Here is a 20,691-nt window from a genome sequence, read left to right as displayed (position 1 = left end):
TTAGAGAGATTTGCAGCACAACTGAGCCGCTCTGAGCGAGCGCAGGTTTAGGGTTTTTTAATAGTCCAAGGACAACTGCAAACATCATGGCTGGCCGGTTACCATCACATACTGTGCTTTCCTTTCCTTTGGTGAATGCACCCACATCCTTTGATGTTTTTTTTCCCTTTTATAGTGTGACAAATAGGATCTTCTCCATAAACATGCAGTGATTTATTTTTTTTATCGAGTAGTGATTTTCCTTATCTCCTACTGCCAGCTTTGAAGATTTTGCCATAAATTTGATATAAAAAAATAAACTTGATGAATTTTGGATCTGGAAACATTAGTAATTAATCCTCGACAACTAGAAATCACATTTTACCGTACATGAAACATTCATATTGCAGGTGTTATGAGTGTCAGTTTGTTGCAAACTGACAATATATTTATTGACTGTATGATGCTTTTATCACTTTATTTTTGTTTTTATGATGTAAAGCACTTTGAACTGCATTGCTGCTGAAATGTGCTATACAAATAAACTTGATTGATATTTAAAATTAGCAATTAGTTTCAAAGTATTGGACTTTCATCTATCGTAAAAGAAATAAAAGATTTATAAAAATCGACAGTATGGCTATTACTGAACCCCAGTCTATACTGGCCAAGCTTGTGCAAAGGAAGTTATACATAAAATCTGGCACTCTTATAGAAAACAATTAGTTGCTGTTTGTATGCAATTGTTGCCAATCATTGTGGATGATTTGTCCTTTTCATTATTGGTTGCATAACAGCCATATGTGCAAATAATAGACCTTAAAAAACAAAAAACAATTTCATTGGCAATAAGTAAAAACTGATGCCAATGTTCCTATTAGGGTCATTGATTTCAGAGTTGTGTTTTTGTAAATGTTGCTCATTTGAACACCTGTGTTTTTGTCTGTTGTGTTCCATTAATTTGGCTGCTGTAAACCAAATTTAAAAAAAGAATAATTACTCTTCTTTTCTATTACAACACACTTAAAACGATAGCAAATGAGTGCTGACATAATAAATTCCCTTTCAATCTATTTGAATGTAGAATGTTTTTGAATTTTGGAATGTAGACTAAACTGGGCTAAATACCATATTATTTTGATTTGTAAAAAAATGTATTACTTTCATTCTATTTCACAATTATGCACTCCTTTGTGTTGCTGTATCACATAAAATCTCAATGCTACACTTTTCATTTGTGTAGATACTTATATGGATATATGCACTGCTGACCAAGTCCAACCTTGTTTTCCTTCTTCCTGACCAAACACAAAGTGCTACAATCCTACTTCATTCTTAATCAAGGAATGCCTCCACCTTTGCAACACCCAAAGCTGAAACAAGATGCCAATTACTCGGACGGCTGATTTCTAATACTCGCACATTGTTATTGAGGAGCCTGAATAGGAATAACCAGCTATGTCAAACGGATGAATGACCCTTCAGCTTTCTTGCACCTTGGAAACCACAACAAAAATTAGAGGTGAAACCACTCAGTAAACAACTGAGGCTGTTTACCAGTTTTTGCACTTACTGTTTTTGACTCTCCCGAAACTTATGCACGGTACCGTTTTGCATATGTAGTTAGTTTGAAAAATTTCCAAGACCTTGTAGAAATTGTATCATATGGACTAAAATATGACACTTGCAAGTGAAAATTATGGATACATGACAGCCACAGTTTTTATTGAAAGTGCCAGCTAACGGTATGAATTCAGTTTGAAGTGTAGTTTTTAAATCCCAATCTATTAATACAATTTTTAGTTTTAAATTTTTTGAGAAACAACACAAATAAGTTAAAAAGATAGCAGTTTATTTAGTTTTTTGTCCCCACTAGTAGTTTATCCACAATCAGACTCAAAGAAAAAAAAAATATATATAGACTAAGATCCACAAAATGTGGGGATTTTTTTAATGTATACCACAATTAATTTCATGAACAGCATATGTGCATACTTTAAAGACTAATGCCAATATAATGACCATTGACTTCAAGGTAATAATCCTACACTTGAGTTTGGGTTGAGTTATTTAGGACTGTAGGACTAGTGTGTGGGAAAACTTGTTAGTGAGCACAAATAAAACACAAAACCCAATCACTTATCCATAGAACAGAACAAATGGGTTCACCCATGTCTTTCAATGACAATTTTTTTTAAAGTAATGGATCGTGCCTAAGTGTTAAGAAATAACACTGAAGTCTTCTCCTTCACCTGAAGAATGTGTTTTTTTTCCCCTACAGATATATCTTTATATACACAGATATATCTTTTGATAATTAACTCCCATACATGTAATTAAAATACAAAAAAAAATATTAAAGTGCTTTCTACTGACTTGAACTCTGAGAGAATGGCATTGATACAGCATGTGTGAGAGTTAAGAATCGTTTGTTTTCTGATTAGCTGTGTTCATCAGTGCTTAAGGGATAAAAAACAGATGTAAGGCATGACTGCAATCAGACGGTTAGCAAAGAGAGCACATCTGTGTCACATGTGTGCAACTTACGACGGCAGTCGGATACAGTACAACCACTCCAGGAGTTACTAAATGTGAAGCCTGCCATCTGTTATGCTCATTTGAGATTAATAATGGTAATAAGAACAATAATAACAATAACAACACACTTGTAAATTATCAGGATTATCTTTGCAGACAGAATGCTGAATTTATGTGTGGGAAATGTGCAGATTAGAAGAACAATTGAGAACACCAGCTCCTTTTTTTTTCTTCTTGCTAAACAAACTGGCCCAGAATATTTGCCGATGTTCCTGATTAACATGTTTGACGAAACATAATTGATACTGTTGATACAAGATTATTTTAACGGAATATCAAGTGTTCAAGTTTGAGAGGAAACTCCAAGATGAGGAAAGTTGCGATATTAAATAATAAAAAAAAGCTTTATGCGTGCCACTGACTGAAAACCCAGTTAGATATGGATGGCCCTGATTCTTTAAGATCACGTAACACCGAGCAGAAATGTCAGGGTCGAAGCTGCTATTAGGGATCCTAGCTTGTACTGTGGAGGCAAACTTTTCCTGCCTCATCTGGAACAACTAGCATGACGATCACAAAGCACTAACAGAGTCATCATCTTGCAGCATTTCAGCTGAGTGGGTATAAAAAATATAGACATTTGAAACCCTGAATATATGTTCATATGCGATTTTCTGCAACAAAAGACAATTTACAGCCATCCCACTTAGATTATACACCGTCCTTTTTCAGACTTCACTCAATATAAAATGTTTTTGTGTGTTCCCCCTGCAGAGCCGAGGTTTAAATCCGACACAACACAAAACAGCAATTACTATATCAACTGCCTGTATCAACCAGTTCTCTGTTAATACACTAAAATTACCTGTGGATGAGAGACACAGATTGACTTGAGAAAGGAGTGCATGTGTGTGCGTGTGTGTGTGTGTCAATGTGACGACATTACATCAACATGTCTTTGTGATGCCTGGCTATGTGCTGGCTCTTTTCTGAAGGCCTCCTAAAGCCCTTGGTGCAGTAGTCGCAGCGATGGGGGTAGTCCTTGGTGTGAATTGAAATGACGTGGCGTTTGAAGCCAGAAGCGTCCGTACTGTTGTACTCACAATACTGGCACTGATAAACCTTCCTACCACTGTGTGTCTTCATGTGCTTCTTCAGCTCTGCTGGCTGACGAAAACCTCGCCGGCAGCGCTTGCACTTAAAGGGCAGATCCTTTGTGTGCAAGGACAAGATATGGCGACTCAGGGTGAACGTGTCGGGAGCGTTAAAGTTGCAGTGCCGACACTGATGCACCTTGTTGCCTTTGTGTGTCTCGGCGTGCTTCTTCAGCTCCGATGGCCGGTGGAAGCCTTTCTCACACACGTCACACTGGTGGGGGAAGTCCTTGGTGTGAACAGAAATAATGTGTCGTTTAAGGTCACTGGAGTTGGTGCTCTTGTGCTCACAGTGTGGACATTGGTGGGTCTTGTGGCCTTGCACCATCTCTATGTGGCGTTGGAGTTCCCGTGCATCAGCGTAGGCCTGGGGACAGTGGCTGCACTTAAAGGGCAGGTCTGCACCGTGCTTGCTCTTGATGTGAGTCTTAAGGTTGGACTGGTCTGCGCATCGAAACTCGCAATGCGGGCATTGGTAGGGTTTTTCCCCCGTATGGGTCCGCATGTGTTTCTTAAGCTCTGATGGGTGACGGAAGCCTTTGGCGCACTCGACACACACATGTGCAAAGTTCTTACTGTGGACCGCTAGCAGGTGGCGGTTCAGTAGCCCCTGCTCAGCCGTCTCATAGTCGCAGTACTTGCAATGATGAAGTTTGGGCTCTCTGTCCTTGACGATGAGCTTGTCAGAGCCCAGGGGACTGGACTCGTGATAGCGTCTTGTGTACTCGGTATACTCTGGAGATCGCTCAGTGTTGTGGCTCAGAAGCTTGTGACTCTCCAAGTGATTGTGGAAACTGACCTTCTTGTTGGTGGTAAAGTCACAGTCAGTACACTGGTATTTCTTCTTCAACAGATGGTCTGGGTGGTTTTTCATATGGCATTTGAGAAATCCCCGTGAGCGAAACTTCTTTCCGCAGATGTGGCAAGGGTAGACGGTCAGAGGCATCCCATCTGGTCCGATGATGACGGCTGGAAAAGAAGTGTGGGAAAACAGCAGGGAGTTATTGTGATGATTCTTCAGAGAAGAGGTTTTGAGAGGCAGGGAGAACAAACTAATTGTTAACACTGAAATCAAAACAGCTTGGCCATCGTTTTGTTTTTCGTACCAGTCTGACATTGACGTGTCTCTCCTTTTTTGTTCTTCTTAGGTTTGGGTTTGATTGCACGGTTTGTACCCAGTCCCTCTCTGATTTGTAAGAAAGGCGTAGCAACTCCATTCTTCACCTGATCAATGGTATTACCTGCACAGAGGTTGTAAACGTCTACAATCAATATTTGGGAAAGAAATGGGGAAAAAAATATTTTACATAGGAACGAACTGCTAAAGGTTAAAATTGCAAGAATTCTTTCAGAAAGCATCAAAATGAGAGGTGATGCTTTGTTGATCCAAAAAAAAAAAACTCAGCTGATGACAGGAATCACATGATTTTCAGCTTAACCAGTCAATCAAAAACTGAGAAATTTAATTTTCTTCTTATCACTCCCACATGGTACTAACACCAATGTTCTTAGCTGTAAATAATATAGCTGAGTGAAAAAGATTCAAAGTATTTTCGAGAAAGATGATAACAGGAAGGCTGAAGGAAGTATTGAAATCTTGCTGTTACATCGGAGTAAGTTTCAACCTCTCTCTGTTATAAAATTTGACTGATCTAAAAAGTTGGCAACATTTTGGAAATCTCAGGTTAAAGACAAGAATCTGTTTTCTAAACGGATACATACAGAAACGGATGCTTTAGTAATGGTGGCTGTGTTAACCATTAATACAACATGCTACTCTACATCTCTAGCACAGCTGTGTGATGTCCCTTGTGCTCCTAATATAAAAAAGATTTATGAATGTTTGAGTCAGGAAAACTGGAAAGAATATTTTCCATGGTATTCCCATAGATTATTTTGTTTTTCTTAATAAATCTTGAGTTGCCTCATATTATCGGCAGGTCAAAACCCAGAGCCTGGAAATCAGTGAACAAACTGAAATCAGTGCATCTCTGTAAAAGGCGCCTGTGGCCCCTCTCAGATTTATAAACCACGCGCTCTTAAATTAGGAAACAAAAAAGAAAATGTACCAATTTCATCACTATCATCGTCATCATCATCACTCTCCTCATCATCGTCATCATCATCATCGTCATCATCCTCTGCCTCGTCCTCTTCTTCCTTTATGGTGTTCTTGACTGCCATGTAGACCATCTTGTCACGGCCAACACCCAATCTCCCAGATGATGCGGCCTCCAGATCTGGATGGCCGTTCTGATAGTCATCTTCTGTTATTACTTCTGTTCCACCTGGAAATTTAAAGATAATTGTTATCATAAATTCAGGATTTCATTTCTTTGCTTTATAACATGCTGTGCTGCAAAGGGCTTTAACGGTGACTTGCCTAAATCATCATCTGCTTCTGCTTTAAAAATGTAGACTTTTATGACCTCGGAGTCTTCCTCTTCTTTGATTTCCTTGTCTTCCATGACTTCTGTGCTGATCTCCAGAGGTGTGTCTCCTATGTCTAACTTCTCTCCAACCTCATCAACTTCAATGACACAAAAATGAGCAATTATGACAAAATTAATGCAAACGTGGGATTTTGTTTCAATTGTGTACATTTATGACAAACGATCTTACGGGAGATCATGAGGTAATCTTCAGAGCTACTTCTTGCATCATCTTCCTCATCGGTCTGCAGAGGAACCTCCTCTGTTGGCAGCTGTTGATGGATTATGGTCTCTGTGTTGGCTTCTGCCACCATCAGCCCTTCTGACACCAGCTGGTGATCCAGTGTGTTTCCCTGGTGTTCAGGTTCAGACAGTAGCTCTGCAACAAAGACCTGGTCTTGCATATCATCATGGTGGTGATGGTTAGAGTCCTGGATGAGGTCTGCCGTAAGAACATGGTGGTGATGGGCGTCCAACGCCTCCTCTATAGCAACCTCTGTCCCCAGTATGTTCTCAGGCATGATCACACTGTGTCCTGGGGGGACCATGTCTTCACTCGTCAGTTCATGAGCCTCTACAGCCTGAGCCTGCAGACTTTCCACGTCCACTTCCAGTCCTTCGACACCCTCAGCTTCCAAACCGTGTACTTCCACTTCTTCTTCGAGGCCTTCGACAACATGAGCTTCCAGGGCCTCAACGTCCACCTCGGCCTCCAGGCCCTCAACCACTTGCGCCTCAAGACCTTCCACTTCAACCTCACCTTCCAGGTCCTCAACAACCTGAGCTTCCAACTCCACCACATGTGTCTGCAGGCCTTCAACAACTTCTGCTTCCAAGCCCTCCACATCTGCATGCAAGCCTTCCACCACTTCAGTCTCCAGTCCTTCCACCACTTCAGTTTCCAGGCCTTGAACAATTTGAGTTTCCAGACCTTCTACCTCCAATTCATGCTCGAGGAGGATGCCTTCATCCGTCATCACGTCTGACAGAAGCATGCCCTCGGGTACCGACACCACGATGTGCTCTCCATCGATGTGAGCTAACCCTCCCATGCCTGCAACTGCAAGAAACAGAAAAACTAGTTTAAAAATAGTAATAAAAACCAAAAACTTATAGCTGTTGTTTGCTTACAGAAAAAAAATATAATTCTACAATGAGACTGAAAATAGCCAATACTCACTGCTCAGACCAAAGACTGTCTTAGAGTTACTTCACAGCATTTAAAAAAATAACCCTCAAATGAAAAACTTTCTGAGCAGTTTAGGAAAAATGCTGTAATGGGTATTTTTAAACTGTCTCCATTACTTCATTCCATTTCATGTAAACCTCATTCTGAAATATAGACTACCTATTTTCTGTCCAGTTATGAATTTGAAGACACAAAACACTAAATACATAGAAGTATCATCAGATTATTTGAGATAATTGTAAAAAGCGGGGAGTAGGAAATCAACCTTCAAAGACTCATATGCTATTGAAATCAAATTTAAGTGTTCAAAATGCAATTTTAGTAAATAATGTGATGCTAGATTGATGTCATTGTTTATTTTTATTTTTTTATGTCTTTCAACATTTATTTACTACAAGTTGACTACATCATTAGGTCAAGCTCAATTCGACCTTCCTAACCACCCACCAAAATCTTGCATGATCATAGCATGGGGCATCTTCAGCTCCTGGGTGTGTAGCTCCAATACTCCTCCTCCTTGATCCATGTCTTCACTTTGTAAAAAACTGAAACATTTTATTATACACATTGAAAATTATTTGCTTTGTTCCAATTTCTTTGCTTTGTTTACTTTTTTTCAGAAATGTAAAAAGCCGAGATAATGTTTTAGGACATGTTGATTACTAAAACAAAAGTGAAAGGTGGGACGGTGTAACCACGCTCAGTACTAAATACATACCTTCACATTTAGTAACAACACCTTTACATTAAAACCGACTGGACAGCTGCAGCTCCTTGTTCCATGAAGACAGTCACACTGAGAAAGAAGAAAAACAACATAACATTTCAAGGCATATTATTTCAGACTGCTATGTGATCATGTAAACATATCTTGAGTATGTTTGTGTTTTTGATGTTAACTTAATCAGCTATACCTATACCTATAATAAAAGACAGTCTTGTAAATTTGGAGTGGGGGGGGGAGAGTTGTTTTTATTTAACATTAGCTCCATCTATTGTTTATCAAGAATACTACATGCAGAAACAATCTGCACTTGTTTAGTTGTACACCTGGACCTGGTTGGGCTTGATGGGGCAGAGCCCTGCACAAAGGACAGTCCCTCTCAGTTTGCAAGGGGCAGGCTGATAGGCAGCTGCTCCGAAAGCTTTTGGAACATGTTGTGTTATTATTTTTGCACGACATACAATGTCTACGCTGATTTGTAATAAGATTAATTTATACTGTCTGAGGTAATGGTTTGTGCATTTCAAGGATATACATGTAAATGCACCCTTCCGGGATAAAGACGATCATTGGGCTGTCACACTACTCGTTTTAGAAAACATCTTAGATCTCGAGTCAACACAAAAATACAAATGCTCAGACTTTATGGCCACCAATGAAAGCACCGCAGTTATGCAACGCATAACAAGGGGGCTACCGCCCTCCACCCACTCAAGCTAGCTAGCTAGCAAGCTAAGGGAAAATCTTCAAGCGCCATTTTGTTTTAGCACAAAGCTAACTTACTGGATTACTAAGCCCGAATAAAACATGTATTTGCACACCACTACGCTTTATTATAAAATAAGATAATAAAAGATTAGAAACGAGAGCAACAAATTCATATGTCGTATGTTATTTATAAACAACATTTCGCTCGTATATTCGCGCAGACGGTCGTCCGTTCGGCTACCTAGCTTGCTAAGCTAGGAGGCGCAGCTTGTGCCGCATTATCTTCCATGTTGTTTCTCGAAGGAGGCCCGCTACGTTTGACTGGGCCTTTGCGTCCTATTCCCCGTGCCTCTGCGGTCGATTTGAAATATTTTTACCTGATAGCTTCGTCTCCTGTCCCTATCGGTGTGTCTCCCCTTTGACGAATTTGTCTGTTATTGTTTTGGTTTATTTTTGACGGTAAGCTAAGTGCGGCCTGCAGTTTTTGGATTCCCGGCCACTCTTTGCTAGGCCTCGGCCAATCAGCTTGCTCCCTGACAAGCAGAGGGAGGGCGGGGGGCAGACAATGCGTGGCCTCGTTTACCGCTGATCCCTTACTATTTGCGTCATGCATAAGAGAGCAGTTGCATTAAAACAATCCTTGGCGTAATCGAAAATTTTTAATTAAACTTGTATCGAGAATTGAATATATAAACAATAAATCTGACTTTTGTAAGAAAATAAAGTTCATGCTTCCACAATCTGCGCTCAGACTTTGTAAGCACAGACGAGGCCTGTAGGCCATTTTTGTCACAAGGGGTGGGTAGCATAGCACTCTCGTTGGAGAGCTGATCATGCAGCCTCACTCCATGTCTTTAGCCTAGTGCGGCATTACTTTTAAGAACATTAATAAAATCACTTGTGAATCAAAAATTCACAAGTTATTCTGAGACCAATGACGCCGGTCAGTTTTAAATTGACAACTTCCAGTTGATTAAAGGGAAACTTTGCACGTATTTCAACAAATGTGTGTCACCTTGCATTATCCAAATACATTTTACCCATTCTACCCATTGTTAGATGACACACTGAACTTAACAACAAATTATTTCTGTAAGGTAGAAACACAAGAACTTCACATATTGGTTTGGGCAGAGCCTGTCAAAGACTATATAGATCCCTAGGCAGAATTTGATTGGGGGGGGGGCTTCCTCCTACCACAAGGCACCACAACTCAAGTAATATTCCTTTCATGTTATTTTTTTTTAATCAATATTTTTTCATAGAAGACTAGACGCTACATTACCTTAGTTGCCCCATTATAAATTATACTTTATGATTTTTGCAATTTTAGTGCTTGGTAAAACAACGCTATGTTTTAAAGCAGAATTTTACTAATTAAAAAAAAAATAAATTTACATGAATTGCTGTTAATGCAATATTAGAAGCTCACTTTAGAAATAGTATTGTGATCATTGAGTCAATTATCATATATATATATATATATATATATATATACACACACACACACACACACGACATTAAATAATGTTAGACTACACTTCTTCTGTTACATGTTAGTTGTGATTAGTAAACAATACCCATATAATTAAATTACTGATAGTTACTGATGCCAGTTTCTGATATTCTTCAGGAAGATTGATTTTTTGTCCCAGAGATATTGATTCTTTGTTGCGTAATGCACAACCTGAGGAAGTTTCAACTTAAGCACAAGTGAGTCTTCCAATTGAATAATTGAAACATGCTGCCAAATTACTTGCATAGTGAATGACAAACAGTAAAAGCAGTTTACTGCAGTGGCCAACCTAAAGCCCTGATCCATTCCTACCATAAACGTGTAAGCAGAGCTGAAAAAGTGAGTGGAAACAAGAAAACCTAACCTAACTTAAGCTTCAAACTCATTTGTGCACATCAAGTTTGTTTTATATAAATATGCTCTAAAAATAACAGACTTTTGTTGTGACTGCTACTATTGTTGATTCATAAACTGCAGAGTAAACAAGTAGCTTGTGGTTTAAAACTAATTTTTGGCAAATAAAGCCTAAAATAACCATGAAAACACTTACTGCTTCAGGGTCAAGTTTATTCATTTTCATCACAGCTCCCAAATTTCAGAGGCACTCTTCATGAGGGTGCATAGCTGACTAAGGCACGAGGCCTCTGTGCATAAACATTTTGTTTTTTAATACAGTGTTTTACAAAAAGCAGGCCTTCAATTCACCTTCAGATATGCAGTAAAAATGCCTGTGAAGTTCAGTCGTATTCAGTACCTTCAATTGTTCATAGAATGAAAGAGTTCCAGCTTTAATGCACCTTGGCACAAACTATGTTTTTTTTTTTTTTCAGATATTAATAAGGGCAGTGTGGTTGAGAAGAGTTGCACTGCTGTGTAGGCATGTAGCAGAACACAAACACAACACAGTTCACAACAAGTCACTCAAACATTTGAAAGTTTCCACAGATCATTGTTGAAACACATGGAAGATTTGTCATATTGCAGTTAAGACAACGATGAGAAGACTGTTAAAGAGCAAAAGGGTAAAACAACAAAACCCAGCATGCAACATTGTACTTTCATCTAGTTATTCAAATGTACAAACCAGCAATATCTTCATTTTTATTGTCTTCATTTCAATTACAGCAACAGTGCAGAAATACGACCCCTAAAATTCCAGCAGTTTCTCAAAATCACCATAGAAAAATATGTCAAATTGACACAAACATATATATAGATTTTTTTGTTTTGTTTGTTTTTTTGTAGGAAATCCAGAGTTGGTCCACGTAACTAACGGAGTGTGCCTGTGCAACTCCACGTCGTCCTACACATCCTCTCTTTGTCTCTAAGTGTGGGTTGACAATGTATCATGCAAAGGAAGGAGATTAACTACAAATCCAGTGCAGTCCAGGGATCCAGCCTGAAATGAAGGACCTAGAGGTTCTGAGACTCATTTAGGGACACAGTGGCTGAGCTTCTTGAGATACAGGAAAAGTCGGGTTAGTGTTCCAGCATCCTCAAGGACGGGAAGAACTCAGTAGCAGCCGTCTTTCCAGGATTCATCTGAGATTTTAGTCATGCCCAAAGACCTGTCAAAATAAATTAAAGGTTAGTCTCCATTTATACTTAGACAAGCACAAAATTAAAAGTCCCTAAACACTTGAACTCTCTGTCATATCCTCATTTCTGAACCCGTTTCCTTTCGGCCACTGACCTCCTGGGAGGCTGGGTGAGTTTGCTTCTTGCGGAGACCGATGACACAGCCTGACCCCGCCCCACCGCAGGCCTTCCTCCCCCAACCGAGGCCCTCCTGGGTATGTAGCTTCCTCCATTCACGGATCCCGGAGACTGGACCCGGCGACCGCCTGCCACAGGAAGTGACTGGATGACTGGGAGACCTCTGGGAGACTGACGGCCGGCTGACATGGAGCCCACGGGGTTGACGGCTTTGACCGGAGTTCGCAACGAGAGCGGAGACTGACCGTTGCTCCGCAGACGACTACAAGCCATACCTTAAGCAGGAAAGAAAAGGTTTCAATGCAGTCTTGAAATGTGCAGTTTGAGATTTTAGAGGACAAAGAGAATGTATAATCCCTGCAAAGGTACCTATGTGATTGAACTTCTCTGGCTTCAATGGTTTTCTTTTTTTTTTTTGGAATATTTGCTCAAGCTGTATGATTAGGGAGGCAATTCTGTTGGAAGCTGATCCTCCGTCCCAGTTTCCAGCCGCCACCTGTTTTTCTTGAGGGCTTGTGCAACATTTGCAACAAACAGCGATAAAGTTCAATCTTGGTTTCATCCAACCTGTTTTTCATGGCTTTTTCCAAACTGCAAATGTGACTCTGGATGGGTTTCATTTTGTGTCTTTTCTACAAAGGCCACATTTGTGAAATGCTTGACCAAGAGTTCTCCTGTCTAAAGATTCACAAACATGAGCAAAGGGTTGCTGAAGCTCCTCCAGAGTCACCATGGATCCTGTTTTTTTCCCTTATTTGGCATTTTCATATTAGGAGATCAAAAGAGTTGCATTATTTTCAGATGATTGTTTAAACAGTTATCAGTGTATTTATATAGGAGGAAGTATTCCGAATTAACCGTCAAACACTTAACATTTATAGCCTAGTTCAACTGTTGTCTATATAAAAAACAAAGAACATATCATGGCAAGTTTAATTCAGCAAAAATTTAATAATTTGTTCCTCACTTCTCACTTATGCACCTTGTGTTGACCTATGACATAAAGTCCCAAGAAATAAAGTCTGTTGTTTTAACAGGACAAATGTTACAAAATGAAATCGTACGAATACATTTGGGAGGCAGTGAAAGTGAGACTCCTATGTCGTCTGTGGAAGTTGCACACAAGCGCTAGAGGAGCAGTTCTGAATTAGTAAAATAAAAATAAATACAAATGGTCAAGAAGGAGGAAGAGAGAGAAGCATCTGAGATGCTTGTGCAACTGTTTGAGAGTTGCATCATGCACGTGTTAGTACAGCTGTGGCAAATAATGTCTTAAATAAAATAATAACTGTGACTACAAGATTTAGGCAGGATTACTTTTGTTTCAATATTTCTATTGAAAACATGACAACAGCAGCTCTGCAGCGTTGCATAACTACTAGCAGACGAAAGTGCTGGCACCATCATTGCTCATGATGAGGGCTGCTTATCTTAGCATCCGCACTGCGATGTGATGTGAGCATGCACAAAATTTGTTGTGCAAGATGTGATGCCACGTTAGACGGATAAATGCAAACAACCAGCCTGCTACGTCTTTGTTAATACCCTCAAATTTGTAATATTGAATCTACCAGGGATGTCGTTCTGTATATTTAATGATTCCTGGAAATATTTATATCTTTAACCACGTTAATTAACAAGAATTATGTTAATTAATGTGTTCAATTAACACATTAATTAACAAGATAAAAAAAAAAAGATTGGATCTTTTTTATGATACCTCAGAAAAAAAAAGATCCAATCATACTCCCTGGCACACAAAAAGGTCCAAACATACTGCAGAGGAATCCTCCTGTCCTTTTGTCTTAGCACTCTTGTGGCCATGCACACATCAGGAGGCGGTTATACTTTAGGAGTGAGGGAAGCGGGTAAGGAGGGTGGGGTTACCTGTGGAGGGGGAGCGGGTCAGGTGGGACATGCGGTTGCCAGAGCTCTGGAGGTTAGCCTCCATGCTGCGGCTGTTCCTGACTGCCTCCAGGGAACGTAGGCTGGTACGGGGGGCCAGGTTAGGCATGCTGTGTCTCAACTCCTCTGCAACCACACAAAATGTATTCAACAACTGGAATAAACCTCATTTTAAACTACAGCAACCTTCCCGGAAGTATATTCCAGGCCTCGCACACGACGGTAACTCCTTACCAAAGCTTTAGCCTACCTTCACTCTTGGCGAATTTGAGCAGCTCCACACTGGGACCCTGCAGAGAGCGCCTGGGCGCTCTCGCGCGCGGCGCCCCGAGTCGACTGCTGTACTCCTGCCCGTGGTTGGAGGTGGAGGGAGAGAGGCAGCGAGGCGAGCCCAGCGGCGACGGGGTAAAGCGATGCCGGCGCTGGGGAGCCGACGACAGCTCGTCCTCTTCGTCCTCCAGGCTGTACGTGTCAAACTCCTGGTCGCTGTACGTACCGCCGCGGCGCAGGGACTGCAAAGACGTCGTGGAGCTGCGGCGAGACGCGGAGGCTGAGCTGGAAGCGTAATCTTGCCTGAGACCTGTCGCCAAAGCAGACGTCACACTGAAGCAAAAATTGCCCGCACAGAAGCGATGCAGAGGAAGCGCCAAAAACTCTGTTTGACACACTAACTTACTCTCTTCCTGTAGGCGAGCCATGATCTGCACGTCAGTGAGATCCTGTAGCTTGTAGCCCATAGAGATGGAGTCATCCGAGGTGCTGAGTTCGCTGTCTATAGAGGACTGGGAGCTCAGGGCTGAATGCATGCTGGGGACAGCTGTAATAATAGACAGCGATGCCCGTTACAGCAAAAACTAAATGTTACATAATGATGCTGAGATTCTAATATGATGGTGAGTTAAAGAGAAAAAAAACGCAAAAATCAACATCAAAAAAAGCAAACAGTGGTACAGCAACACAAGAATCAATCCGTAATTTGAAAAAAATAAATCCTTTGTTGATGTTGTGAACACATCCTGGATACATTTCCCCCTGTTTTCACGCAAACTTGCAAAAACAAAAATCACTTCACAGGATGATTTGCACAACACGGAAGCAGGAAGTCGGTGTAAAACGTTGCAAAAATTTTACTGTCTTGCTTTGTTTACAGTGCCTTGTAAAAGTGTTCATATCCTGTCAATGCACAACAAGCAAGTAGAACATAAATGTAAAACAGAAGAAAAGGGATCCTATAAACGTCCTATAAAACACACTGAAGCGTGTAGTTGTAACACAATAAAATGTATGACCTTTGCAAGGCGCTGCAAGCTAAAGCTCTCCAGATTTCACTCTGTTTTTGCAAGGCAGCATTACTCTAGAAAGATTAATCTCCTCATGAGGTCCCCTGGCTGACAAACAAATAACGGATTAAGACAAATGCAAAACATGTTACGTAAAAGATCTCAGACTAACCAGGACCAGTTCACTTTGACCGAGCATGTTCAAGTTGAACCAAAAATCTGTTGGGAAGTTGGGAAACATCAATACTGTAGATATTTGGAAAAAAAAAAAGTTGGAAAATTACAAGTAAATGTAAACAAAAAAAGTAAGAATTTTTCGACGGCCATATAAAATGTAATCATAATGCAATAAAATAGCATCTGGCTACGAAAAACACATCAATACTTTTACTTCTGATGTTTTTTTTGTCTGTGGTGCAGATTAAAAAAAGTTGTGGCACTAAGGTACAAATTACAAGTACATATTTAAGGATCTCCTTATTTGGCAAGTTTTCTGTGGTATTAGATGATAAAACAAATCGATGCCAGGCAGAAACTAGAAATCAGTCAAAAAAAAAAATAAAAATATGCAAAAGATTTTGGAAAACGGTTTGCAGAGCTGGGAGGCCCAAAGTAAAGCGGGTCAACAACATGCACAGGGTCAAAGTGTGGCTCCTCAAAAGCCGACACTCGCACATGTAAAACTGTGAATGTCATCAACATTATTCCCACCAGAGAAGCAGCGCGTTAATGTCATGCCATACCTGAGCTGCCACAGGTTAGTACGGATTTGTTAGTCGTTTTGTGGTACCCAGGAGAGATCAGGCCAGAGCTAGTCGAGCCTCCCTCTGACGGGCTGCAGTACATGGTTCTCCATCGAGACGCTGCGGGCAACAGGACAGGACAGATCAGGTACCCGACATGAACGGAGAATGACGTCAAGTCTGAAAAAGCAGGCTAAAAGTATTGGATTAGCACATAAAACGCGCGTGCTTGCTTAAATGATTAAGTCTACAGTCTTTGGTATCAGGTTGATGCCGTTCTAAAAGGAGAACAGCCCTGGGAACATGGAGGAAGGTAATCCAATCTAACCCATGACTGTATGCAGTTGTTGGGCTGTGGTGTGAATGGCTTTGTTGTTCAGGTCCTGCGGCTTGCAGGAAGCCGACGCTGAGCATGTGATAAATAATGAATGCGGTCTGTTGGATCAGATGCAAACTTTCTATCCACGCACAAAAGTGGATCATCCGCACTGAATGGCACCATTCAGACTTCGCCACAGAGCTCAAACAGACCGATTCGGGCAGATGTCTCGGAGAGGTGAGCTGTAAGTAAGAATACGAGTCGAGGGGGGAGCAGGAAATGTGCTGAAATTTCATTTCCTTAAAAAAACAACAACAAAACAATAAAAATCCCTTGGATTGGATTTGTTGCAGTAAAAAATATGCATGTTTTGTGTTAAAAGCGTACTCTGGTCCAAACGATTGATCAGTGTCCTGCAAGCCATTTCCGTCTCCGGGCTGCGATGGTCGAGGGCCTGTCGACACCACTTCAGCGGCGAGTCTGGACCTTGCTCTGCCACTTGCTTTCTTGGAGAAACGTACAACCTGTGCAAGAGAAAACACACGGGACGAGGGGTTACGCCTGTGGAAAACCGCAGGTAGGAACAGAAGAAATGAGAGCAACCTTCTTTTCACGACTTCACAGCAGAAAATCAAAGCAACAAGTCGATCAACAAGTCACTAAGGGGTTTAATGACCAAGGAACTTGCTTGAAAGCAAAAAGCAAACGCGTCCTGTAACAAAAAGACTGGACGCGCTTCTTTTATAGTCCGAGACTTTTTCAAATGTGCTGTCTGGGTGGATGACTGATCAATTCAAAGGCTGAGAAAACCTCTATTCAGGAGACGTCAGCAGCAGATTTCCATGGCTGCTTGTGGGCACTTCTTCTGTGGCGTCTACTGTTGCTCCGGCGACGGCAAACGGGCGTGAAGTCTGTGTGAGCTTTGAAGTGGCGACGATCACATGGGCCGATCTTTTCAGTTAAGATACACAAAGCAACGCTGGATAGACTGGTTCTGTAGAAATCAACAGCAAATCATCTTCCCATTAGGCAAACACAAAAGGTCCCGTTTCCCAGTGGAGCAAGCAACAATGCGGGGAGCAATATTCAGGTCACACACCCTGCCAGAGAGCTGGGGAGGGCGGGTAGGGGACATGGAGGGGGAGGCGGCAGGAGAAACTGCTTTCATACTGTTCTGCAACAACGCTCGATGCATTCACACTGGTCGCCAGGTGAGATGTTGGCGAAGACGAAGAAATCGAAACCACATCAAATGCTAAACCCATGCAGAAAGGGTGAGGCGAGTTTTTGTGCCGATTACAATGTTAAAACGCAAGGAAAACATGGATGACGTAAGAGGCGCTTCACCTGCCACATGACTACCAATTTTTTTCAAAAGGCTTCTCAGGAAAACATGCGACAGAATTGAAAGTTTGAGACCCATTTGTGTCACATTAGCACTCAGAATTGTAATGTTATAATCAATGTCAAAGAGGCAAACAATCACCCCCCGGGGGGCATAAGAATCCTAAAGACAGTCAGACATTTATATTTTTAGATTCAGGCTACATAATATCACATTGCAAGACCTACCAGGAAATATTAGTCAGAGAAAAAATCGAGACCCCATGTGAATCTGGAAGAGCAGAACCATGTGGAAGAAGATGTTCTGTCCAACTGCAATTTCTCCCCTACATACAAAACACTAAGATGGCATATGACAAACACTGCACATCACCCTGAGCACACTGTGTTCAATGGAAACATGGTGGTGGGAGCATCCTGCTGTGGGTTCCTCAGCAGGATGGCAGACAAACAGGCGACAACGTTTATGAAGCAAAACATGGGATAATCCTGGAAAAAAAAAACCATCTATAGGAGACTGGAAAAGACTAGAGGTTCCGATATGAGCAGGAAATTGACCCAAAACATACAACCAGAACTTCAACAGAATGCTTTAAATCTAAACAATATGACTGAGCTTCAGGGTAAAAAGTTAAATCTCTAGGTGAAAAAGATTTGCAGTTGTATTAGCAACATCAGGTATTTCTGAAAAGCTTTGAGTGCATATGCACACCGCACTTTTCAGATTTTTATTCATTAATTTTCCTTTAACTTCATAATTATTGGAAAAGCTGTGTAGTTGTACCACATGACGTACAAAAAAAAACAACATATTACTCTTGTGGTCGGAACCAGACAAAATGTGGAAAAGTTTAAGAGGAGACGTCCATCTTTACAAGGGAATGCAAAGATGGACGTCTCCTTTGGTGCTACACTGCACCTAAAAATAAAACACAGTATCTTTAAATGCGGGGCATCTAATTAATCACTCAGAAAAAAAAAACAAAACAAAACAAAAACAGAACAAAACAGTCTTGCCACACTTGGGGGGCCCATCTCAGGTCACATGCTGCGCAATCCAGTGCAAAGCAGTTTAGCCATACGCCAACATCCAGGCCAGATCAGATTATGCTGCAATGAGGATTACCCCATGTTTTGGCGATGATAACCTCACAAAGCCCATATGGTATGGCTAATAATGTGAAGCTGAAGAAAAAAAAATAAAAAATAAGCTGAGTAGTTTGGCTGTCAAGCACTATCGGATCAGGAAGACCGTTGTTACCCTGTGGAAGAGTCATGACTAGCATGTTGCTGATCATTCTTCATGTAGCATAAGATTGAAGGGTAAACAAGCATCAGTTGTATATCAGATTGTCTGAAGCATAATGATTAATTATAATAACAAGGTTGAAGCAATTTGTGTCAAATCAAGCCAATAGAAACAGCAATTGTGTTTCCTGAAACTGCTTTTACTTATTTTGACGAGATACATTGAGAAAGGCATATATTTTAGGTAAAATTATGCTCACCATAACACGTCAAGCACAATTATTATTTTTTTGCTCGTCTCATCTTTTAAATTACAGATATGGCTGTCTGAGCTGCACGAGCTGAGAAAGAAGGCACCAGTTTGATGTTGTGCAGGACTGAGCTTTTCTATGAATCCAGATGCTGCCTAGTTTCTGCCCTGTGGAGGAGTTTCACACTTCACAAACCAGCGATCAAATGGAAAGGTGCAAATGACTCATGTGGCTGAAGGGGCCTCCTTTACATACACGTACGCAGACATTATGAAATGAACCGTTAACCGTCTTTGCATAACTAGAAAACATAGATAACACACAGAGAAAATGGGACCTACCAGCTGTCCTCGTCCTCTACCTCCAAACACTCATCTTCCAAATCTAGGACGTCCACCTCATCCAGCGCAGTTTGGTCCACACCTGAGTCACTCTCTGTGAGCGTCTCTGACTCGTAGCTCTCCTGAGACGGGCTCTCAGGGGTCTGGCTTTGCCCCTGAGACCGTTCGATGCCGTTCCTACATGTCAGAGTAAGAAAGCCCCCACACGGATCCAGATCTTCCTCTTCCACCCTGTCCTCCTCATCCTCCTCCTCATCATCGTCGTCTCTGTCTTCCAGCCTGCTGATCACGGGCAGAGGGGACATATCTTCCCCACTGCTGTTGTTGTCCTGAGGGGGTGACAGCTTGCAATCTGTGCTGCCCGGTTCTCCACTGTGGTCCACCCTGATCTGATCACAGGTCAGCCTCTTGTTGATATTGTCAGCGGCACTCATGTTGCTATTGGCTCCTCTGGGGATAACAGTCTTGGCTCCCCTGTTGCGCAGCGTCTCATTCTGGACCTCTAACCTTCGAACCAGCTCTTGCAGCTTGCGCACCTCCTCCAGCTCCACTCCAGCCAGGTCATGACCCCTCTCCTCGGCCTCTTCACACATGGGATCGGAGCTCTCCGTGAGGCCGGTGGGCCTGCCGTTATCGGGCTCAGGGACCACACCGGAACTGTCCGGGACCACCATGCTGCTACTCTGCTGGGAGACACCGTAACACATGCTACATGACACAAGCGCTTCATAATTCTGCCTCCTTCCGTTACATAAACGTATTCACCCAGCACACCAGCTCAAATATAAACACGCTATTCACATGTAAATCCATCGGTCTTAGCTTGTGTTTCCACTTATCTTATCGTAATGTCATTGCCCCAGATGAGTTAGTAGATGCTGTATAAGCTAATTATTAGCCTAAAACTGCGACATTGTGTTGCAACCGAGACAAACACCTCTCCCTGCCCGAATGCTTGCATGCATGCTAACAACAGAACCGTACCGGTGATTCAGCCGTGCTGTCCCTGCGAGCTGGTGACTGAGCCTCCCGCCACTCAGAGCTCAAACCCTCCACAGCAGCACCGGGGACCGCATGAATGGAGACGCTAATTACAACCACGAGAAAACGACCCCGCGGACCGAAAGCGGCTGTCCAAACAGTGAAGCGGGGAAAGCAGCTAGTCCATCTTCTGTTGTTGGTGAGCGCATCGCACAGCTGCTAACTAGCTTGATGATGGAATTAGTTAGCCCAGTTCAGTTGAGCAGACCTGCAGCGGAGCTTCACTCGCCCCTCCTCCTTCGATTTATCCTGTTGGTTAGCGC

The 20,691-nt window shown here is 41.8% G+C and overlaps 2 protein-coding genes across 6 annotated transcripts; both read right to left on the bottom strand.

The window, feature by feature from the left end:
- Nucleotides 1–1,810: 1,810 nt before the first annotated feature.
- On the bottom strand, nt 1,811–9,272 carry znf711 (zinc finger protein 711). 3 transcript variants are annotated; one of them, XM_015042489.1, is made up of 8 exons: nt 9,102–9,272; nt 8,007–8,088; nt 7,740–7,837; nt 6,294–7,163; nt 6,055–6,201; nt 5,741–5,959; nt 4,778–4,933; nt 1,811–4,640 (listed from the first exon to the last, which is right to left on the bottom strand). In XM_015042489.1, the coding sequence occupies exons 3-8, from the start codon at nt 7,816–7,818 to the stop codon at nt 3,460–3,462; spliced, it is 2,652 nt and encodes an 883-aa protein (XP_014897975.1). In that variant the 5' UTR covers nt 7,819–7,837; nt 8,007–8,088; nt 9,102–9,272; the 3' UTR covers nt 1,811–3,459. The 3 variants fall into 3 exon arrangements, with proteins under 3 accessions (XP_014897975.1, XP_014897974.1, XP_014897976.1); XM_015042488.1 differs by having other exon boundaries at nt 8,011–8,088; XM_015042490.1 differs by having other exon boundaries at nt 4,778–4,912; nt 8,011–8,088.
- A 1,514-nt stretch (nt 9,273–10,786) lies between these two features.
- On the bottom strand, nt 10,787–20,683 carry LOC106953599 (SLAIN motif-containing protein-like). 3 transcript variants are annotated; one of them, XM_015042486.1, is made up of 9 exons: nt 20,372–20,682; nt 19,388–20,073; nt 16,591–16,727; nt 15,885–16,004; nt 14,538–14,678; nt 14,112–14,441; nt 13,844–13,987; nt 11,934–12,231; nt 10,787–11,808 (listed from the first exon to the last, which is right to left on the bottom strand). In XM_015042486.1, exons 2-9 carry the CDS (start codon nt 20,059–20,061, stop codon nt 11,754–11,756), a joined length of 1,899 nt encoding a protein of 632 aa, XP_014897972.1. In that variant the 5' UTR covers nt 20,062–20,073; nt 20,372–20,682; the 3' UTR covers nt 10,787–11,753. The 3 variants fall into 3 exon arrangements, with proteins under 3 accessions (XP_014897972.1, XP_014897971.1, XP_014897973.1); XM_015042485.1 differs by having other exon boundaries at nt 19,388–20,070; XM_015042487.1 differs by lacking the exon at nt 13,844–13,987 and having other exon boundaries at nt 19,388–20,070; nt 20,372–20,683.
- Nucleotides 20,684–20,691: the final 8 nt, after the last annotated feature.

Source organism: Poecilia latipinna, unplaced genomic scaffold (assembly GCF_001443285.1).
Source record: "Poecilia latipinna isolate Pla-1442-1.1 unplaced genomic scaffold, P_latipinna-1.0 Scaffold591, whole genome shotgun sequence".
Taxonomy (NCBI): Eukaryota; Metazoa; Chordata; class Actinopteri; order Cyprinodontiformes; family Poeciliidae; genus Poecilia; species Poecilia latipinna.
Note: the sequence above shows the minus strand (reverse complement) of the source record. Positions and strands in the feature narration are given on the sequence as shown.